At 46.0% G+C, this 20,175-nt stretch overlaps 1 protein-coding gene and 1 long non-coding RNA gene across 7 annotated transcripts; both read right to left on the bottom strand.

The window, feature by feature from the left end:
- Positions 1-806: 806 nt before the first annotated feature.
- Positions 807-12,982, bottom strand: TRAF1 (TNF receptor associated factor 1). 6 transcript variants are annotated; one of them, XM_085520897.1, is made up of 12 exons: positions 12,386-12,444; positions 10,746-10,964; positions 10,129-10,213; positions 9,453-9,607; positions 8,370-8,468; positions 7,728-7,889; positions 5,602-5,673; positions 5,262-5,327; positions 4,564-4,998; positions 4,030-4,207; positions 3,325-3,473; positions 807-2,655 (listed from the first exon to the last, which is right to left on the bottom strand). In XM_085520897.1, the coding sequence occupies exons 5-12, from the start codon at positions 8,382-8,384 to the stop codon at positions 2,440-2,442; spliced, it is 1,293 nt and encodes a 430-aa protein (XP_085377023.1). In that variant the 5' UTR covers positions 8,385-8,468; positions 9,453-9,607; positions 10,129-10,213; positions 10,746-10,964; positions 12,386-12,444; the 3' UTR covers positions 807-2,439. The 6 variants fall into 6 exon arrangements, with proteins under 6 accessions (XP_085377023.1, XP_085377021.1, XP_015734626.2 ...); XM_085520895.1 differs by lacking the exon at positions 9,453-9,607 and having other exon boundaries at positions 12,386-12,982; XM_015879140.3 differs by lacking the exon at positions 9,453-9,607 and having other exon boundaries at positions 10,746-10,961; positions 12,386-12,594.
- A 524-nt stretch (positions 12,983-13,506) lies between these two features.
- On the bottom strand, positions 13,507-19,199 carry LOC146757442 (uncharacterized). The gene is made up of 3 exons (XR_014936160.1): positions 19,067-19,199; positions 17,861-17,930; positions 13,507-13,639 (listed from the first exon to the last, which is right to left on the bottom strand). It is a non-coding gene; the product is annotated as an uncharacterized LOC146757442 (long non-coding RNA).
- Between the last annotated feature and the right edge of the window lie 976 nt (positions 19,200-20,175).

Below are 20,175 nucleotides of genomic sequence, written 5' to 3'. Positions count from 1 at the left end.
TGCTCGGTGCCAGCTGTGCCTTTAAGAGGAAGAGCATCCAGGTGCTGGGCTTTGTGTCTTTTATTTGTTGAGGATGAACTCAATCCATGTCCTTTTTATTTTTAAGCTTAGCTTTGCGTGCTCCCATGCAATTGCATAAGAGGCAAGGAGCTTTTAAGTGTTCCTGCAGCTGGGCAAGGTTTATATTAATGGAGCCGTTACATAACTTTGACACAGATATGTTATGTACACGTCTGCAGTTCCTGAGCTCAGCTCAGCAAAGACACCCCAGCAGAAAAAACTAAGAAAAAAAGGGAATAAAAATGGAAAACAAGAGTGATGTGAGGCCATTTGGGGCCCTTCCCTCCCACAGGGCATCACAGCTCCAGGCTGCAGCCGAGTAGCAGCAGCCATAAGCTCTGCTGTGCTCTTTGAGGACCCCGTGTTGCCTCCACACACAATGAGCTCTGATCGGACTCCTCCATTAATTACACACGCAGATACAGGAGCGCTCTGCACCAACACGTGTCTGCAGCTCTCCCACACACTTTCTCTTTCCCCGACCCTCTCACACCCAAGGACAGCCCTTCCCTTTCCGCTACCAGACAGCAGCTCCATGCAGATGTGTTTAGCAAACAAACCTGAAGCAGAGCAAGGAGGCAACCCCCCCCCCCACCCCAAAGCAGCAACCACTGCTGTCAGAGCTCAGCCCACCACTGCCACGCAGCAACAAGTGGGGTTTGCAACATGGCTCAGCAATTCCCACTGCAAACTGCTGTACCAGGTTCTCAGCTCTCTCTTTTGCAGTTAAAATGATACACGAACCCTTTTTAAGTTGGTGAGCTTTATTTGGGGAATAGCCGAGACGGTAAGAAAATCTGAATGATGATAATAAATACAGAGCCTGTCAGAATGACACAGCCATGGAAAGGAACATATTTATAGGCACATTAGTGCAGTGTGGGCGGGAGGTCTGGCACAGTGCTGGAAAAATAACTTTCTGTCCCTGAAAAATGTCTTTAACATGAAAGAGAGAAAAATGACAGTGAGTGTGTGTGTGTGTGTGTGTGTGTGTGTGTGATGGCAAAGAAGAACCAGCTCCTCCCCAGACTACACATGAGAGATATTTGCTTATGAAGTGAGGGTGTTTTGTTTTTTCTCTCTGAAATGTGATACTTCATCACAACTCGTTATGTAAAATGAGGATGCTCCGTCCCTGGAGGTGATCAAGGCCAGGTTGGATGGGGCCCTGGGCAGCTCATTCTGCTGTTAGATATAGAGGTCAGCAGCCCTGGATGTGGGATGGGGGGATGGAGGTTGATGATACTTGAGATCCCATCCAACCCAAGCTTTGATTCCATGATTCTAAGGGCACAGTTGAGATAGAAGGGAGAGCTTTGGAAATGTGTCCATAGAGCTGGGGGGAACTGCAGCACAGGGCATGCAGCAGCTCTGCAAGGCAGCCACTGTCCCCCATGGTTGTTCCATGCACAGTTTCTCCTGCCAGCTTTGTTTTCTTGGGCCATATTGCAGAGAAAAAAGGAATATAGTTACATAAAAGCTTTTCAATCATAAATAAACACCTGCCTCTGTCTGCAAGATCAGGCCTTGGGTCTGCATCCTACGCTTGCACCCATCCTGCAGAGGGCCTTGCAGGCCAGGAGCAGCAGCTGCACTGCAGGCGTTGACCTGCTGGGAGTCCAGCAACTGCTGCAATCAAACCCAGCCCAGCTGCACTGACCCACCAACTGGTTCTGAAGCAGCAAATGGAGAGCACTGGGTTTAGTGCTTTTCAAGGGGATAAAATCCAGCATTTGAAGAGAGAGCACCTCTGTACGGAGCACATAAATATAGGCCTGAAATAAATAGCAAGACATAAATCATCCAGTATAAGGATTTCAAGCTGCCAGTGCTACCCGCAGCTCACAGCTTTCAGGGTCCTCAAACAGCACAGACACCCACCCAGGCCTACAGGAGGGATCTGCCCCATCCCTGCTGGGGAGCAGCACAAGTCCCACAGTGCAGGCAGCAAAACAGGTACATCAAGCCTGGGAATGGTGGGAGAGGGAGCAGCGCTCCTTGCTGCTCCTGAGGGTGTGCAGAGCCCTGCAGCCCTGCAGCACACCACACTCAGCCCCAGAACAGCACACCTGGGCAATGTGGGGAAGGAGCTCACCTTGTCCCACCAGCACACACGAAAGGGAGCAGCTGTGAGCTGCATTTAAAGCAGAGCTTGGGTTGCTCAGTGACATAATCACAGCCTCTGTGTGCAATAGCATGCTCTATGTATCTGCATACCCAGCAGCAACCACAGCAAGCAGGCAGACCCAGCTGATACCACTCAGTGCAGGGGGACACAGGCCCAGTTCTGCAGACCAATGTCTCAAGCTGATGTTTCTTTTCTTGCAAGCAAACGGATTGCAGTGGGTGATTTATCAGACCCTCATGTTACAGAAGTTACTAATTTGTATCTATGATGCATTTAAGGAAAAGCGTGTCTTCTTTCACATAGGCGTGCTTTGGTGACTGCAGTTTGGTCAGGGGGAGGAAGGTGGGACACCCACTGGCAACATTCATGTCGCTCACTGGTCTCTGGAAGGAAGCAGAAGCCAAGTCCGGGCGAAAGGCATCAATAATATGATCCCTGTTGTTTTGGTCGAGCAACATAAATGTAACCTGAAAAGCAGAACGCAGCAGTGATGAGGTTCTGATCTGAAAATTAAACAGAAAATGTTGGAGACAAACATGCAAACACTGCAAAAGCAGCTGGATGCTCTATTGACAATGAAATGCAAGCTGTCATGAATGTCTCACAGCCTACGAGGTCAATTAATGGGAACAAGGGAGACTGTAACAATTCCCAGATGAAATATTTAGAACTTTGCCACCCATGAAATGAAATGAAATGAAATGAAGCCATTATTTTTTTGGTACAGCATTATACACTGCAAAGACCTTTTTTCCTCTCTTCCAACAACTTAACGATACTCCAGGTTTGGTTCCAGTCATTACATTCATTCTAGTGCTGTGGTTTGGAATCAAAACAGCTCCACTGTCTGTATGCACGTACGTAGAAGACAAAGCCTATAGAATGACTCCATTTTACTGTCACTTTTATTAACCCACTGTTCCTGAGCTTGAAAACTCAAATACAGATTAACTTCTTTAATGCAATGAGGACTGAGAACTTTGATTACTATTGATTACCAAGCACAGTGTATGGCTTATCAGCCATCATGGAAGAACATGAGAAAACACTCTCCTCTACTATAATATTGCCTCAAGTTCCCTGCCCAAAGCAGTGGGTGTCCGCTCAGATCAGATATGAAATGCTGCCCATCTTACCTTGTGCCTGAAAGGCCACGGGAGCAGGGCATCGTAGTCTCCTTTCATGACAACAAAGAAGAGTGAAACATGGGTTCCTTTTCCCATCCCATCCCCATTGAGATAAATCCTCAGGCACACCTTGTAGCCATACTTTGCAGTGTAGAACGCTGAAAATCAGAGTGCTTCATTAATAAAGCCTCCTCTGCAATTAAGGCAAAACGAGTGTTCTGACACATTACAAAAAAGTCTTGTGCCAATAGCACGGAGATGAGGAGAGCACACAGGTCAGTACAGCAAATAAACAACGAGAATCCTTCTAACCCCTCATACCTTGGTAAAAGATACCTGTTAATAGCCACATAAGGATATTTTCCCTAATTAAACACTTCTCACACAGGAGATAAGTGCAGCAGGAGACCATTCAGTACCACCAGGCACCAAGGCTGTGGGTTAGACAACGCAGATCCAGCAGATGTCACTGCAAGTAGCTGCAGCAGAGGGCAAATTGCAAAAGGAAAAACCCAGAAGAGAACAAAGCTCTGCAGCAGAGCACAGCACAGCTGCCCTGAGTCACAGGCAGGAGCAAAATGCCTTCATGCAAACAGCACCATAACTCAGGGAACTACTTTAAAGCACCTCCCATCCAGGAGCAAAAAGAAGCATTTCTTTTAAGAGAAATCAGTGTGTTTTCTAAAGGATGGAGACCTGCTAACACACATTTACCTGGTGAGTACAAACTGACTGCTCTTCCCGTCACTGAGTCCTGTAGCTTCTGGCTGACATCTGTTATCTTCCACAAAAAGATCCCATCGTAGGAAGTTTGCTCGGAGAACACAAGGCTCTTATGAAGCCTGCTCAGGCCTGCGTCCTTCTGGCTCAGGCAGCGGTGCAACTCTGCAATCTAGGAGGAAAAGCAAAACAGTTCTCAGTCAACTCCATCCCCAGCACTGCAGAAGCAGCTGAGTTGTTCTGAGGTCCTCACATCCCCTCTGATTTCTTTTGGCAGACTCTTAATGCTCAAGGCAGTACCCATGTGCCTACAAGTGGATTTAGAGAATAAATATTAGAGATGCCCAATTGACAAAAACATCCCAAACAAGAAAAGGATCCTGTTGATGTGTTCAGAACACAGTCTTGCACAGCCTCGGTGCCTTTGCTCTTCTCTGTCCCCATCTCTACAGCACCTCTGTCAGATATATGTAAGTACTTGTTATCTACATAGCAAGCACTAATCCAATGCTGGTCATAAATACTTACCTTACGTTCAAGGCCTCGTATTATATTTTGATCAAGTTCACTCTGTCTCCGAAAGGCTGTGATTTCCAAGTTGGAGGTCTCCACTTCCTTATTGAGCACTGCCACAATATTCTCAAAGACATGTAGCTTATTTTCAAGCTCAGAAATCACCTTCTCCCTCATTAGCTGCTGTACAATAGATTCATCTCTGGGAACAGAAGTTCTTGTTAAACAGTCCATTTCCAGCCCCCCATTGATTTGCAGACTGCCTGGGATGCACAGCTCAGAGATGCTTTTCTCTGCACCGTTCACGTTCAGCTCTGTCTGTGGGATGAAACCATTTGCAGCTCTAGTGGTGCACAGGTTTGCCTTCAGTTGCTTTATGTACTGCAGCAGAAGCAGCATGTGAGTCCCAACTGCGGCTTTTTCATGCTCCTTTATCTTCTCTTTGCTGCCCTGTAAGAAGATATGGTTAATACGTTCTCCATACAAATATCATGGAGCCAAATAAAGCCACAACACAGCAAATTGCAACTAACACACACCATGTAGCCCTGGCAGCTCCAACATCACCTCTCCTAGTCTACTAAAAACAGGTACAGCTCTTTCTTTCTTTATAGACATGTTTAAATCAAGGCCTGCTGCCCTGAAGCACAAAGACTGATGAGGCCACAGGCACAGCACGGAGTTGTGCTCCTGAAGGCAGCACTTTCACTTACCCCAAAAGAACAGCCAACCTCAGAAAACCGACATCCATCCGTGCTGATGGAGAGACCAGAATGGTTCTGCTGGGGAAAAAGAATTGAAAAAGTGAGAAAATAATCAAATAGCAGCTTCAAGGGATTCTTTTATTCACCCCCAAATAAATAGGCTGATTTAATACATTCACTGTGGGAGCCGCACAGTGCAGCTATTCATGAGAGCTATGTCAGGATGGAAAAGCACCCAGATACAAATGTTGTATCTGAAGATGTTCTCAGGTGATCATTTGGCCTAAATGAGGATTTTATTTCATGAACTGAAATAAACCCGTACCGTTTTTACTCATCTTTTACCCACCTTTTCATTTGATGGTGTTTCTGCTTGCACGTGCTTCTGCTCTCTATACAAATCACCTTCACACGAATGTTTCTGTCATTAAAACAAGAAGAAAGGAACTGAGTACATCAGTAAAAAGCCTGAGCATCTTTACAGGAGAGTCTTTGAAACACAGCTTCTCTTTGGGGGTGCTACTCCTATTTCACAGGCACTTGAACATGAGAGGGGTTTTCATGCATGAAATTCCATGCAAGCCTCCTGCTTCCTTCTGGAAGGTATAGAACTGAGGAAAATAAAGGAAGGATCACTTCCCTATGAGTACTACAAGCTCTGCAACACATGTCCTGAGAATGACTGCTCTTGGCCTCACTATTCAACACACTGCAGTGACTTCAAGGCTTCTTTTCAGACAGAATAATTTGGGACTAATGTACATCCGTTAAAAGCAGGAGCTGCTGTCCCCTCCCAAGGAGCTGACTGTACAGGGGCAGACTCTGGGTTTCTCAAGCTAAGCTTCCAAGCCAACAGCTCTTCCTCCCAGCCCAGCAGGTCTGTTCAGTGGCAGAGCTTCAGATGCAGCTCCTGCTAAATGAAAGTACTGACTTTGATCTGACTCTTACAGGGCGTCAACCTTTTGGAAACTGCTTAGAGATGCTTTGCAAAGTCAACCTGCAATGTCTGATACAAGACTGGCAATTGACCTCATTGCAGCCTTTCAGTACCTGAAGGGAACCTACACCCAGAAGGGGAGTAAACTCTTGGAAAGGGCTGACAATAGCAGGACTAGGGGAAATGGATCCAAGTTGAAGGAGGGAAGATTTAGGTTGGACGTTAGGGGGAAGATCTTTACTAGGAGAGTGGTTAGGCCCTGGAACAGGCTGCCCAGGGAGGTTGTGGATGCCCCGTCCTTGGAGGTGTTCAAGACCAGGTTGGACGGGGCCCTGGGCAGCCTGATCTAGTAAAGGTGTATGTTTGGTGGCCCTGCCAGGCAGGGGGTTGGAACTACATGATCCTTGAGGTCCCTTCCAACCCGGGTCATTCTGTGATTCTGTAAAGGTCTTGCTCAGCTCAAACTATACCATGAACACACTGTGTATGTGCACACGTACATACACAGTGAGATGCAGGTGGGTAATGGAACAGAGAGTGAATATATGAGAAACCCAAATGTAAACTGGCTTTATACAGTTAGTTCCACGTGCAGACACTTCTTGGATCCTGATTATTAATGTTTTGAAGGCAGGAATCCAAATGTTCCATCATGACGTGCTAATGCAGAGTGCATTAGAGCTAACATGAGACTTCCTGTCTTTTCTGGCTGCAAGGAGACGAAAATAATTCCCCTGCCTTTGCTTCATACTAGTGCTGCAATCTGTGTATTTAACTCAGCAACTGTCAGCTCTCAACTCAAAGCACACAGGGGGTGGTTTTGATCTTTAGAAATACCCTCACATTTCAGCATATTTCCTAGAGCAGTCTGGAATTTTCTTTCATAAAGTCATTTCACCTTCAGTTCTGAAGTTTCTTTCGATCCTCAGAAACACCACCACAGTCTTTTTCTTCCCTCCAACTCATTTTGAACGCTGTGCATCTGAGTTACTGCACAACGTGTGTGTTTATTTTCTTACTCACTGCTGGTTCACTCCTTCAGACCTTTGGTTTCCTGGGGGAATTGAGCTGGGGGAGGTTTATTTAAGTTACAGGAATGCAGAAGTCATGAGACCAGTGACTGAGTGGTAAAGGTGGAGAGACTGAGAGCAGTGGGCCACTGCTGCTGTATCTTCATATAAGAATCTCCTAGATATCTAAAATACTGATCTATTTGTATAAGAACAGATCATTTTCTATCACTTCACAGCTGCCCCACCACACTGTTTCCCCCTTTCAGCAATGCAGAGCAGTTTCTATTTGCTCACTGTGTCCTCAGAGCACTCCCACAATCTGCTCCACGTTGCTACTTCACAATGAGGGGAAATAAAGGGCAGCTTTTAAAATGTCAAGATGAGCATGAGAAAATCAGCAAATGTTGAGAAATTAACAGTACTCTTCATGCAACAGCAGCCATCAAAGCAGGATGCAAAACGTGATGATAAAGTAATTAAGCCATTAATATAAAACCCTTATTTGAAACCAGTAAATGTTCTTACTTGGTACTCACTGCTGGAGAAGCTCTGCTTACACTTGTGACACACGGCCACATTATTAACACATCCGTTTTCCAAATGATCTGCAAGTTTCTTCCTCATCACCATGTGCCCGCAGCCAGTGTGACAAGGGATCAAAGCGTATTCACACAGAACCTGATGCTCCTGGAAGTCAGTAGTTACAGACTCAATCTTAAACTGCTGATAACATTCATCTATAAACAGCACCCACCCCTGCAGCGTTGCTTTGCATCCCTTCTAACCTCGGGTAATGTCCCACTCTGCAGCGAAACCAAAATTACTGCTGAAAAATCCACAGCCTTTCCTGGGGCTTTTTTTGATGAGCCTTCACTTAAACAAACAATCAAATGGAAAACAAACACACAAACAATCAAACAAACAAAAGACAAAGCCCACACAACTTGTGATAAATTCCAGCAGGAGCTCTTTCCTGCTTGGACCAGGAGGATGGATGCATTCAGAGTGCTGACATCCCTGCTCAGGCCCTGGGCCATGTGAGCTGTGGGGCAGGCAGCCCTCAAAGGGGGTAATGGGGGGTGCTGTGTGTTCCCTCCCACCCTCAGCCATTCCATGGGTCTGTGACTCCATGGTATTGATAACAGTGAGCTGGAAATTTAAACGTACTTCAAAATTTTTCATGGTACCACACCAGCTGCATCCAAGGGTGACACAGTGCACTCTGAGCTCAGAAATCTCCTTGTTAATGGCAGCATCCCCAAAGGCCTGGAAAGCAAACACAGGAAGGAAAAGTCCTGGTCAGCATGCATTCCTGGCACTGGAGTTAAGTGACCGTGTCAAGATTTGCTCTACTTAGCAAGTATTTTGGTGTTAGTAAGAGTCCAATAATTATCAAATCATCTCTTGGCTATGATTCAGAAATAAACCATTTGATGCCATCTGTATTTACTGAAAATACACCTAACCAGCACAGCCATTGCTTTGAGTTCCTCTTCTGACACACATCACATGCAGTGCATGTGCAGAGGCGACCCTGAGGGTGCTGCTATGTGGACTCCATAATGAATGTGTTTAATTACTGGAGTCATTAACGCCTCCTGAAGTGCAGTGGAGAGGATTGAGACTCTTCTTCATTGAGCCTAAGCTTCCCAGGCCAGGGCTGTTTCCATTTAATACAGTGCTGTGTACTCACAAAATGTAAACCACATGTCAGATGGTTTTTGACTGCATAGATCTTTTTTCTTATAGTAACCACGAAGAGCTGTACCATTATTCTGCCAACGATTAAACCCTGCACACTTTTAATACTGCATATTACACTGGCACAGGAACAAGACAGTAATAAGTACACAATGCAGATGACAGCAGATTTCCTAACACAGAGTGAGTCAGGCAGCAGGAGGCTGGAGGGGGTCTTTACAAATAAAGGGGGGAAAAGTATTTACCAATCATGTTAAATAAAGGCACTGAAATCCTGACAAACTGCACCATGGCAAGACTTGAAGCACCTACAGTATATCAGTGGTTGGTAGATTATAAGAGGGAAGGGAGGGAAGCTACCACAGCAGCAGGTCATGGGATAAGATAATGCAAACACATACCCTGATAGGGCCTTTTTTTCCTCTTGTGTAAATACCTTATTTAAAACATAAACATATCATCAGATAGCACAGGGAATAAATATCAAGCAAAACCGCAGCAAAGGTAAAGCAGTGATTATCAGGAGAAGATATGGAGCAAAGAACAAACCTGCCGTGCAGTCTCTGTTAGTCACTCTGTTTACAAAGCCCAGGCCTTTGTTCTGGATGGGTCCATACAGCAGATCATGCCTTTGTGGTGATGATTTCCCAGCAAGAACCTGCCTGTGCAGATCAGCTCACACAGCACCTCCACCCACCCACAGACTGCAGGAAGTCCCAGAAGACCCAATGAGAATCCAAACGTTGTAAAAGAGCTGACAGTCAGCACTCACTAAGACCTCCATAAGGGCTGAGCTGTACCTGTCTGTGCTTCTATGATGCCTGAAACTGTTATGGGGAAATTTATTGCAGAATTAAGGATTTTTTCCTTCTGAGACCTTCAGTGTTAACTGCAGATTCATTTAGTGCAGCCGTATCCTATGTTTTGCCTTTTACCTCGCTGCCAGCTGACTACTGGGTTTCATTCTTGCCTAACAAATGTAGACAGAATGTGTATTTCTTGGTGCTCCTGCATGTAATCAGAAAGAAAGAAAGAAGCTGAGCTGGGAGTGAGCCCTGTGTGTGCTCAGGCACAAGGATCTGCCTGAAGAAACCACCCAGCAGCAGAAGGGAGCTCTGCAGAGCAGACCAGATTAGTCTGGTCTTAGTTATATAGTTATATAGTTAGTTAGTTATAGTCTGGTATTAGTTAGTGATACACGAATGGGCTGTGAACCACAACTCACCCTTTCCTCTGCCAATAGGCTTCCTTCACTCAGAGTGTTGGGATCCTCCTCTTTACACTTCTGGCAAACTGGATTTTTATTGTTCCTGGGTAAAAGACAGAAGAGCAAAATAACAGCGAATTATTGAACTGGATGTTCAGGGGAACTTTGTACATACACCAAAATGAATTAAAATGTGGATTTAATTTCTGCTCAGAATCCACAGTCTTTGCTCACTAAAAGTCCAATTCTTGAAGACTCTGAAGTAAAATAAAGTAGTTAATAAGAACCACCAAGAAAAATATAACAAAGCGAACAAACCTAATAAATAATGCTGCTCTATTTCTCAAGGCCAGGTCTTATCTCTCAAGGCCATAAATCCTACCTGTATGCCAGCAAAGTGAGAGCAGCCTGGATCAAGAAAAATAAAGCCAAAACCTATTTAAGCAGTGCTAGAACCCTGCCGCTGAACTTTGACTGCTGCTGCCTTCCCAAACACCAAAGCTGCCATCACTCACACAGGGATTGCTGCAGCAGCTTCACTGCCCACCTGCAGGGCTGACGTATGGCTTCCAAAGCTGAAAGCAGCAACAACCTACTGAGCACACAGCAGTGCCAGCTTTGCACCAAGGACCTACCTGACAATCCAGGACAGGCAGGCAGTGCAATATCTGTGCCCGCAGAGCGTCTGCAGGGCTTTCTTCAGGACGTTATTGCAGTTGCTGCACAGGTACTTCTGTTCGGGCACATCTTCACAAATGCTAGTGGGATATCCAAAGGGAAACTCGTTTTCATCAGGAGAAGAGCTGGGGATGTCCTGCAGGCCTCTTGTCTGCTCAGCCATCTGAAGTGAACTGCTGGCAAAGAGGAGAGGAGGGGAGAGAAACAGGCACTGAAAGGGGCAGGCAGCTGCTCACTGCCTTGTGAGGGAACACATCGGTACCAAGGCCACAGAGCAGCCCTGAACCAGTGCCGTGATCATAGTGATCTGTTGGACTGAATGTGCAGCTGACGTGCATGACTAAATGTCACAGCGGGACCTGCAGGAAATTACTGTGCAGATGTAAAATTTCCCTCAAATACAATGTGAAAATGGACAACACGTTAACATGAAGGGCTGGGGTTTTCTTCTCATGTTTTAGTTCATAGAAAGATGAAGTAAATGGTCCTGTCGTTTCACAGCCACAATCCCATCAATCCACAGCACACAGAATTACTTCCTGTACAGTAAATCCCCAACAATCTTCCATTTCCAGGGGCCAAAACTTGGGATTACACTTTACAGGCACAGAAACTGAGCGCCGGGTGTGCTCACAGTGACCTTCCTGAAGACCTAACACAAAGAAAGGGAATCTCAAGGCCTCCAAAAGCCCCATGTTGGTGCTCTAGCCAGATACACCGAGCACCACGTGTGAAAACATGCAAGGCACATTCAGGGTGGCTTCTGGTAAGTGAGTGCTGTGCAATGGAACACTGCTGGGAACGCACCCAGAACTGACTCTGGTGGTCTCAGAAATGCCCACAGTGCTGTCAGTGGAGGTACCCCTATGTTTGTGTTGTGGTGCTGGGATGTGCTTGGGGCACACAGCAGAGACAGCTGCGGCCCTATGAGCAACAGTCTGGAGGAGCCCGCAGCTCGGCTCCGTGCCCGGCTCAGAGGGCTCCGAGCATCGCAACCCATTCGGACACCTGCGCCCCTCCTGTTGGCACCGCGGGCCGCCCAAGGGATGGAAATCGGTGGGACCGGGACACGGGCTGTCTGGGCATCCCCGGGATTTTAAACACCCTTTTAAGCAGCGTTTTCTGCCTTGTGGTTCAGGCAGCTCGCTGGGCACCCAAGGGAAGCAAGCGATGAGCGCGATGAGCGCAAAGACAGCCGGTCCAGCCGAGAGCCGCAAGATGGAAACAGCGAGCACCGCAGCACCGCGAGCTGCCGCAGCCCGAGCGGGTGGCCTGCGGGCTGGAAAACGCCCTGCCTGCACCGACAGCATCCCGCACCGACAGCATCCCCCACCGACAGCATCCCGCACCGACAGCATCCCGCACCCACAGCATCCCGCACCGACAGCATCCCGCACCGACAGCATCCCGCACCGACAGCATCCCCCACCGACAGCATCCCGCACCGACAGCATCCCGCACCGACAGCATCCCACTGTGACCATCACCTCCGCCCCCACCTCCCGCCGGCCGCCACGTCCGTCCCCCAGAGCCCCCGGCGGGGCCGGCACGAGGCGGGGCCTCCCCCCGCTCCCCCCGCTCCCCCTGCTCCCCTTACCTCGCCGAGGCGGCACGGAGCGGCAAAGCGCCGCGGGGAGAGGAGGAGCGGCCTCGGGCAGCACCGCTGGGGGCGGGTCCGGCTCCAGGAGGTGGGAGCGGCGGCGCAGGGCTCGGCGAGCCGGCGGATAACAGAGCGCAGTGATGCGGTTACATGCCGAGGTCGGTGCGGTGCTGCCCGGGTCACTCAGAGCCTCAGGGGGTCCAGAGCATCATCGGAGAGAAAACCGCCCCCTGCGCGTGCACCCAGCGCACAACAGGGACAGCCGGGTTCGCTGCCTGCTGCCGGGGTGCGCGCAGCTCAGCGGGGCCTTTGGGAGTTGAAGTTTCAGTCTCAGGATAAGGCAGGTTTGCTGTGAAATCATGTTGTGCAACCACAGCGCCCAGGGATCGGTAAGAAGAGCATTTCAGATGCAAATCTGTTCGTTCTTCCCGGTGAAAGAAATGTGGGGAATACAGCTGGGGGGGAGTCCCAGCAGAAACCAAAACTAAAGAGATCGTGTCCTGGCTGCTTCCATTGCCTTGTCACTCTGGAGCACTCACAGGTGTTCACTGCCAAGTACAGTGCAGCAGCACATCACCTTACTTGGTTATCACTGATAGCTTCTGGGCTGTGTTTGCTCAGATAACAGTGCCACACACATCACGTGGGCTGATTGCCCTCCTGCCACAATTACCAATAACCAAACACAAAGCCAAACTGATTCGGGCTGTATTAAATCGCAGGTGGGAAGGATGGAGCTTCTGGGAACAAGGCAGCTCCACAGACAACAGGAACTATTATAAACGTCTGCACTATGCAGAAGAAATGCACGTGGCATCCTCATGTAAGCAACGTTTGTACCCTTTGGCAGCACCTCCATCCCAGCAGTGAAAAGCACCATGGGCAGCTCAGCAGTGCTGCTATAGCACAAGCAGATGGGAACGGAGTGATGCAGGCACACGGTGGTCTGCTCTGTGCTGCAGCCATGGCACCTGCACACACAGCCTCCATGACAGCTATGGTGTTAGCAGGAGTTGGTGGTAGATGATCTTGTAGAAGAGGAACAGTGTCAGTTTTATCAGCTACTTCTGAGGCTTCTAGTTGAAATATCAAGATCCACCTGCAGGAGCAGATGACTTGCCTTATAGATTGATGCAGAATCATATGTAACATCTCTGTCACCCTCCAGGCCATCCATCCTGGCTGCCAGCTCGCTCCTCTGCTTCTGCCTCAAGAGTTCTCGAAAATATGACAGCTCTATCTCCATAGGTGCTGAATTACACAGAGAAACAAGAAAGAAGTTTTTGGTACTTTCCAAACTAGAGATATTTCCTCTGACAAATTTCCCCCATATGAGATCAGTTAACCGAAAACAGGATGTGGCTCAGAGGGACCGACCTCTGCAGCATCATTTCACTGCAGAGCCATTCCTAGCAGAGCTCACACCGCAGCTCACCGTGTTACTATTTAAGGACAACGATCACTTATACATCTGAGACAAGAAGCTCATGAAGGAGTATTTATAACTTGAGTCTTGTCCTTTTAGGAGTGAGAGCCCAGTCCACTCTTTATCTTTGCTATCACCGTCCTGACTTGAGCCACCATGAGAGAGGAGTACAGTAGAGTCATAAGATTCCAGCATTTCATCCTTAAGATTTTCAAATGAAAACATGAAGAGCCACACAGTTTGATTTTTTTCTTGTCCTTATTACACGTGAGAGCTTTGCCACAGCTCAATCCTTTACCTGCAGTGTGGTCGGCATGCAGCCAGCTTCAGCTCTGTGCTGTGGTGGTGTCGTTGCCAGGACCCAGCCCCACTCACATGAAAGAGCTGGAAAGATTCCCACTAACTCCTCTAAGAGTTGGACTGTGCTCCTCAAAGACACATCAGGAATCAATCTTTTTTTCCTTTATCCCCTTCTCTGCTTCTACATTTTCCCAGCTCATATTCTCTGTAGTGCAGTCAGTCTAACCCTCAGCTCCTCAGTATGCAGGGTTTCCCCTCCCCCAGTGATGGTATTCTGGAGTATCTCTTAAGGGTTTGTCAGGGGGGAAAAAACAAGCACCCATTAAAATGAACATTTTCACCAATTCTCTGATCTCAGTACTTCAACAAAGCAGCTCCACAACAGAAGCCAAGGAACCCATTGAAGGAGAGTAAAGAAAAGAAGGGCTTCTTTCCACCATGGTGTCCCGGGTAGTTTCCTATTCACAGCACTACTTGAGTGTGAAAGCATCATGAAGAGACAATGAAACTGCTTTTAGGCCACTGAGTCACACAAATCTGTGACAGCAGGGACTTGTTGGTGGCACACCTGTGTCACTGCATCTGCAGCAGGAGAAGTGTTGGGCATGGACATCTGCAGCTGATGGGGGACGGCTTTTGGCAGCTTCACCAGGCAAAGTTCTGCTTTCTGCTGCAGCCTGCCTACATCAAGGGCCTGCGCTGTGCTTGTGGTTGTGCTTCTGTTTCCTTTAACACACACACACAGCCTGATCTGAACTGGAAAATTCTGAGCTGCTTATTTCCATTCTTACTGCTCTGGAGAGAAGTCAGGGAACGGGAGCTGAGCCCGGCAGGAGTTTGCCAAAGAGCTCTTCCAATGTCCTGGATGTAACATGAAGAAACAAGCTAAGAGTCAACATTTTCAACTATAAAGCAGTTGGCAAAGAATGGATGTTCTATTGATAGCTCAGTTCATTGGTACAGAGAGTTAGAGAAATAACACCAGTATCAGAAATTGCAGCATATTTGAGTGGGACTAATTAGCGGAAAGAGAAAATGGAAATACATTTCTTTAACAGTGTCTTCATTAATTCTCCTTAATGAGAGGAATGGAGGAAAGAGTGAAGGCCCCAACTGTGCCATAACACTGCTAGTAGTTAACTCATGTTGTTAATAAGAGCACCTTCATCCTAGAGATGTTTAGAATAGTATAGTGGACAGAGGCAGAACAAGACAAAAGAAGATTCCTTTAAAGAAAAATATGGAAGAGAAATAAAAAGATGTTTTAAACACATGAATGAAAGAGGAAAGTTGGAAGTGGGAGAAAGCAGGCAGGTCTGTGTTCTGAACAGACAGAAGCAAGAAGAATTAATGCTTCAGTGATTCAACAGGAATCCTGTTGGACATCAACTGGCAGCTCTGCCAGTGACAGGACTCCAAAATCAGATCATCACATAAAAGTTCCCAGCAGTGTCTTCATTATTCAGCCAAGAAACCAAACCTTAAGACTTCTTGTTGGACATCTGCATCACAAACTGGGCACTGAAACCCCACTGCAAGTGAACGGGGCATGAAGTGCTCAGGGAATGTCTCTGTGGATGGGACAGCAAAACAGGCACAGGGCAGCTTTTCTGTTACAGCTGCAGCTCATGCCCAGCCTGTCAGCAGTGCTAACATTCAAGCCTGTATACTGCACATTACACTTCACCAGGTGTAAACTGCCCTGGAGTAACATGGATCTCTATGTGTGCGGGGAGTGAGGCATTCTTAAAATATTTCCTCTCTGAAAAGAGATTTTCACTATTTTTGTGGCCTGGTAGTAGAAATACTACAACTGCAGATCTGGCTATCAAATGTAAAGAGTGCAGCTTCTCCAAAATAATCATAACAACGCTGATTTCCATTAGCTCTGTGGCCTCGCTGTTTAAATTGCAGAGAACACATAATGGCCAGTGGAAAGAATGCAGTGTTGAGGTTACAGTCGTAAAGCCAAGTGAGACAATGCAAGTCCATGTCAGGGCTCTCTTACAGCGTACTACATCCAAACCCTGAGCCTCTCTGCTGCTTTTGGAGAACTTTATTTGTGGCGCCAGTGGGGCTGCTGTCATTAAAAGCAACTGATTTTCCACTGTAAACCCCAATTTCTGTCATTCAATATGTCTGCTGATTCAAAGTGCATCACGTATAACTTTCTGTTTGCTCTATTTACAGCAGGAATTGGCATTTTGGTTGTCAGGTAGCAGATGAAGGAATCACAGTCTGAACCACAGCAATAACCCGCACTTCATGCCTTCCAGCCACCAACACGGGTAACTATTTACTAATAAGCACCTGTGTGTAACTGATATTTCCTAAGACAGAAAAGAAACAGCTGAAAATAGCAATCCTTACTCAAGATTTCTCTGCTATTGTTTTCTAAGCTTGAATGTTCTTTTCACGACAGTTTCATTCGGTTCAGTATTTTCCAGGAACTCAGTTGCTGCTGGTCTGAGTTCCAAGTTCATTCAGAACTTGAAAAGCAACATTTAACATGAGGAATGGAATCCTGTAATGAGCCGGCAATTGGCAAAACCAAACTCTTGGTTCCCGGGGGAATGAAAGAGCCAAACCCAGAAATTTCTGCTAATTAGAGGTGAAAACATTACTAAATACCTTAAAAATTGAAAGCATATGCAACTGCTATAAGGTGGTTTTTTACTGGAAAATAACTGGTGGTGGTGCCAGACTTCAGTGTGTTCTCATGTAAGAATTCAGCAGGAGATTAAGAACACATTTTTCTAGGAGACATGCAGAAATGTTAACGTTCACAGGGGTTGTAAATATGCCTCTGCAGGTAGGGTCAGAAGAAAGCTCACAATGGCTGAGAGCCAAATTAGCAGCCCTCAGAATAGAGATGACCTATGAAAAGATCTTTGAACTTGAAAGAAGCCTCACTGAGGATTAGATTCAATGATTTTACTGCTGTCTTTGTTCCTCCACCCTGTGTAGGATCCCACCTAAAGACTCAGAAGGGAGCCTATATTGAACGCTTCTATTGCTATGCAAAGACAGAAGCTAATTTCAGTGTGATGTTATGGCATTATATCACCCAAAGTGCATCCCAGTGGCTCACATAAGCAGTTTTCTCTTTCACCTGATATTTAACATGGCTTTACAGTCCATCAAGAAAGAATGATGGCAGTCACTTACAGATACTCAGGTTTTAAAAAGCAAAGACTTGTCATGTGCTGCAGGAACTTAGTATATACCCTCTGCTAAATACCCTCTGCTAAAAATGTGGGGTATTTCTAACTCAAAAGAATTTTGGCAGAACTAATCTGGCTCAGTCTGCTTAGGCCTTGTGATGTATCCAAAAAGATCACATACATAAATCATCTCTGTGCTGCTAATTGCTAATTGCTAAAAAGGCAATGTGGCACCATTTGGCTCCATTCCTCCATTAGTCATGGCAGTTTGGTGCAGCACAACAGCTTTCAGGAGCAGACCAGAAAAGTGCAAGTTGTCACCGTGCACACCAGGGAGGAATTTGATCTGTTGAAGTCATTTATTAGCTCAGATCAACTGGATAAACTCTTGGTCACAAAATGATTTCTTCACTTCATTGCAACATTCAGTTATCTAAAAATCAGTCAGGTGCAAATGGAAACATACAGAAAAATACTTTTTAACAAGCAAAATAAACAAAGCTAAAATGAAAGGGCTTGCTGAGTGTTAACCCTCAAATTTGTTGCTATCTCAGGAATTCAACCAACCCAGTTCTTACCTACCTGCCAAGAGTATTCAGAGAGGAACCACATTAGAATGGCATCTGGCAAATCCTTTTATTCAGATTCTGATCTGGAAATGTATTAAAGTCCATTAAATATGTTAAAGTACATAAAACACATTAAATGTATTATAATAATCAAATTCATTTCATTGACTTTGGTGGGCAGCGTGAACTGCTAAGAAGCAGCCTGAAATTCTCTTCAAGACAAGCCTGACTGTCATGTACCAGTGTGTCAATAAATGGATGTCAGAACAAGCCTGTGTGCCAGCAGCCCTTGTTGTCTTGCCAGAACTGACAGACCCAAGGCCAGTCATCTCTATTATAAGAAAAGCAATTTGGACTAAAGCACATAGTCCTTGGACAAGTACATTAATGTGCAGACAGACTGGTAATCCCACAGAAGCCAACCCCAGGCTAAAATACAGAAATATAGTATTTGAATGCTTATTTCTCTGGAAGCACTAAAGCTATTAGCCCATGATTAAGTACCTGGAACATTTGGAGACTTGCACACCACGTACACAAACAACCAAGGAACAGAAAAACTGCACGATTCAGATAAAAGGGCCTTTCTGATGTCTAGAATCCCCAGTAAGTCTATATGTACAGAATGTGTCTTGAAATAATTTCCATTTCATAATGCAGATGACTCATGTAAACAGGGATTTTTCCAGGAATTTCTGGTTTTCCTGAGATTAGTTGAGTACCTTGGGCCTCTATGGCTAGAAATCACTAAGGTTAGCATGGCAGAACGCTCTAAACTCAACCCTATGCTATTTCCATGTTTCTCCTGTCTTACTATGAGACATGTAAATCAGCCAACATAAACTGCTTGTGTCAAGTAGACAAAGATGGACCTATATTTTACAATGACATCATTGCACTTTAACCAAATCAACAGGTTCCACCTCAGCAAGGACAGCTGAGGCAGCATCTCCATATCGAGAAACAAGAAATGCTTCCCAGAAGGTTTGTGGGAAGTTATCTCGTGGGAGATAACTGGGTTTCATTAAAGTTACCTTCACAACGATGTTCATGCAGTTCAGAAGAAAGCTGGTTTGCAGGTGGACTGCCTAGGCAACGTCAATGAGTTTTTATGCATATTTCACTCTGCAGTTTCAGTTTATATCTAATTAGTATTAGATACAGAGCTATCATCTCATGCTTCTTAGAGAAGTACAGAAGATCCAAATAAAGTACTCACAGAGCTAGAACTGAAAACTGCGTCGGCTGTGGCTGTCTTCTTTCTACATACTGAATAGTCTGGATGGAGGGTATTCCTATGAGAGAGAAAACGGGGATTTTAAGGTTCTTGGATACAATGCTGTTGGGCAGTTAGTCAATAAAAATAAGCACATGTACAACTGTACTTTCTATCAAACTCTCTTCTCAGTTTTACTAGGAATCAACCTGACCTGTGCCAGCAGCTGTCAGAGTGAAATCTGGCCCTTTATCTGCCACTTTCCTGGAGGCAAGGTAAGACTTCTAGTGGTCAAATTCAGTTATCAAGTGCCAAAGCAACATTTGTTGTAAATCATTCAATCTACTGTGCCTTAAAATGTAAATGAATGGCACAAATCTTTTTTCAGACTTATTTTATATTTTTAAACAAGGATTCAGAGCATAAAAATGAGTTAGTGTCAAGAAAGTGCAATAGAATACCTGCAGAAGTTCAGAAAAGAGTCCAAAGGGAAAAGTTAGGGAATAAAACGATTTATTTCATGGTCAGTAAATAAAACCTTTTGTATTGAACAGGAGGCAGTTCAACTTGTAGCTTAAGCCCCAGTACCCACTGCCATGTGCACGCACTTGCCAGTGCCCAGGTTTGTGAAGCAAGACGGACTTTGTGAGGCTGAATTCTGAACTTCCTTCTTTCTGTGGTTTTAAACTGCATTTAGTCTAGATTATCTCTCTAGAAGGCAGGAAGCAGCACTGGAGTACATTTCCTATTCCATGCTCTGAAATACCACACGTCTTTTTGGGGAGAAATGAAGTAGCTCTGCTAAACTCCATAAAACAAATGAGGCACGCTGAGCAATCAGCCCTATCACTGCCTGCAGCCGCTCTGTGCTCAGAGCTCTGATCAGGAGAGGCTCTGCATCCCCTGCCCGGGCACTGTCCCACAGACCCAAATGTAATACAGGCAAAGGCAGTCCAGGAATCCCAGAGATGACAGCTCCCGTCTCACAGCTGAATTCAATGACGAAGATCTCTACGGAGGTGAAAGTGGTTTTTCTTAGTGACACAAAATCAACTTCAGAGTATACAGTAAAGTGCGTGTTTTCCATTCACTAGGAAACAGGGTACAGCATT

This window comes from Coturnix japonica, chromosome 21 (genome assembly GCF_054131305.1).
Source record: "Coturnix japonica strain WE chromosome 21, WE-NBRP24, whole genome shotgun sequence".
NCBI classification, from domain to species: domain Eukaryota; kingdom Metazoa; phylum Chordata; class Aves; order Galliformes; family Phasianidae; genus Coturnix; species Coturnix japonica.
This window is presented reverse-complemented; position numbering and strand designations above follow the sequence as displayed.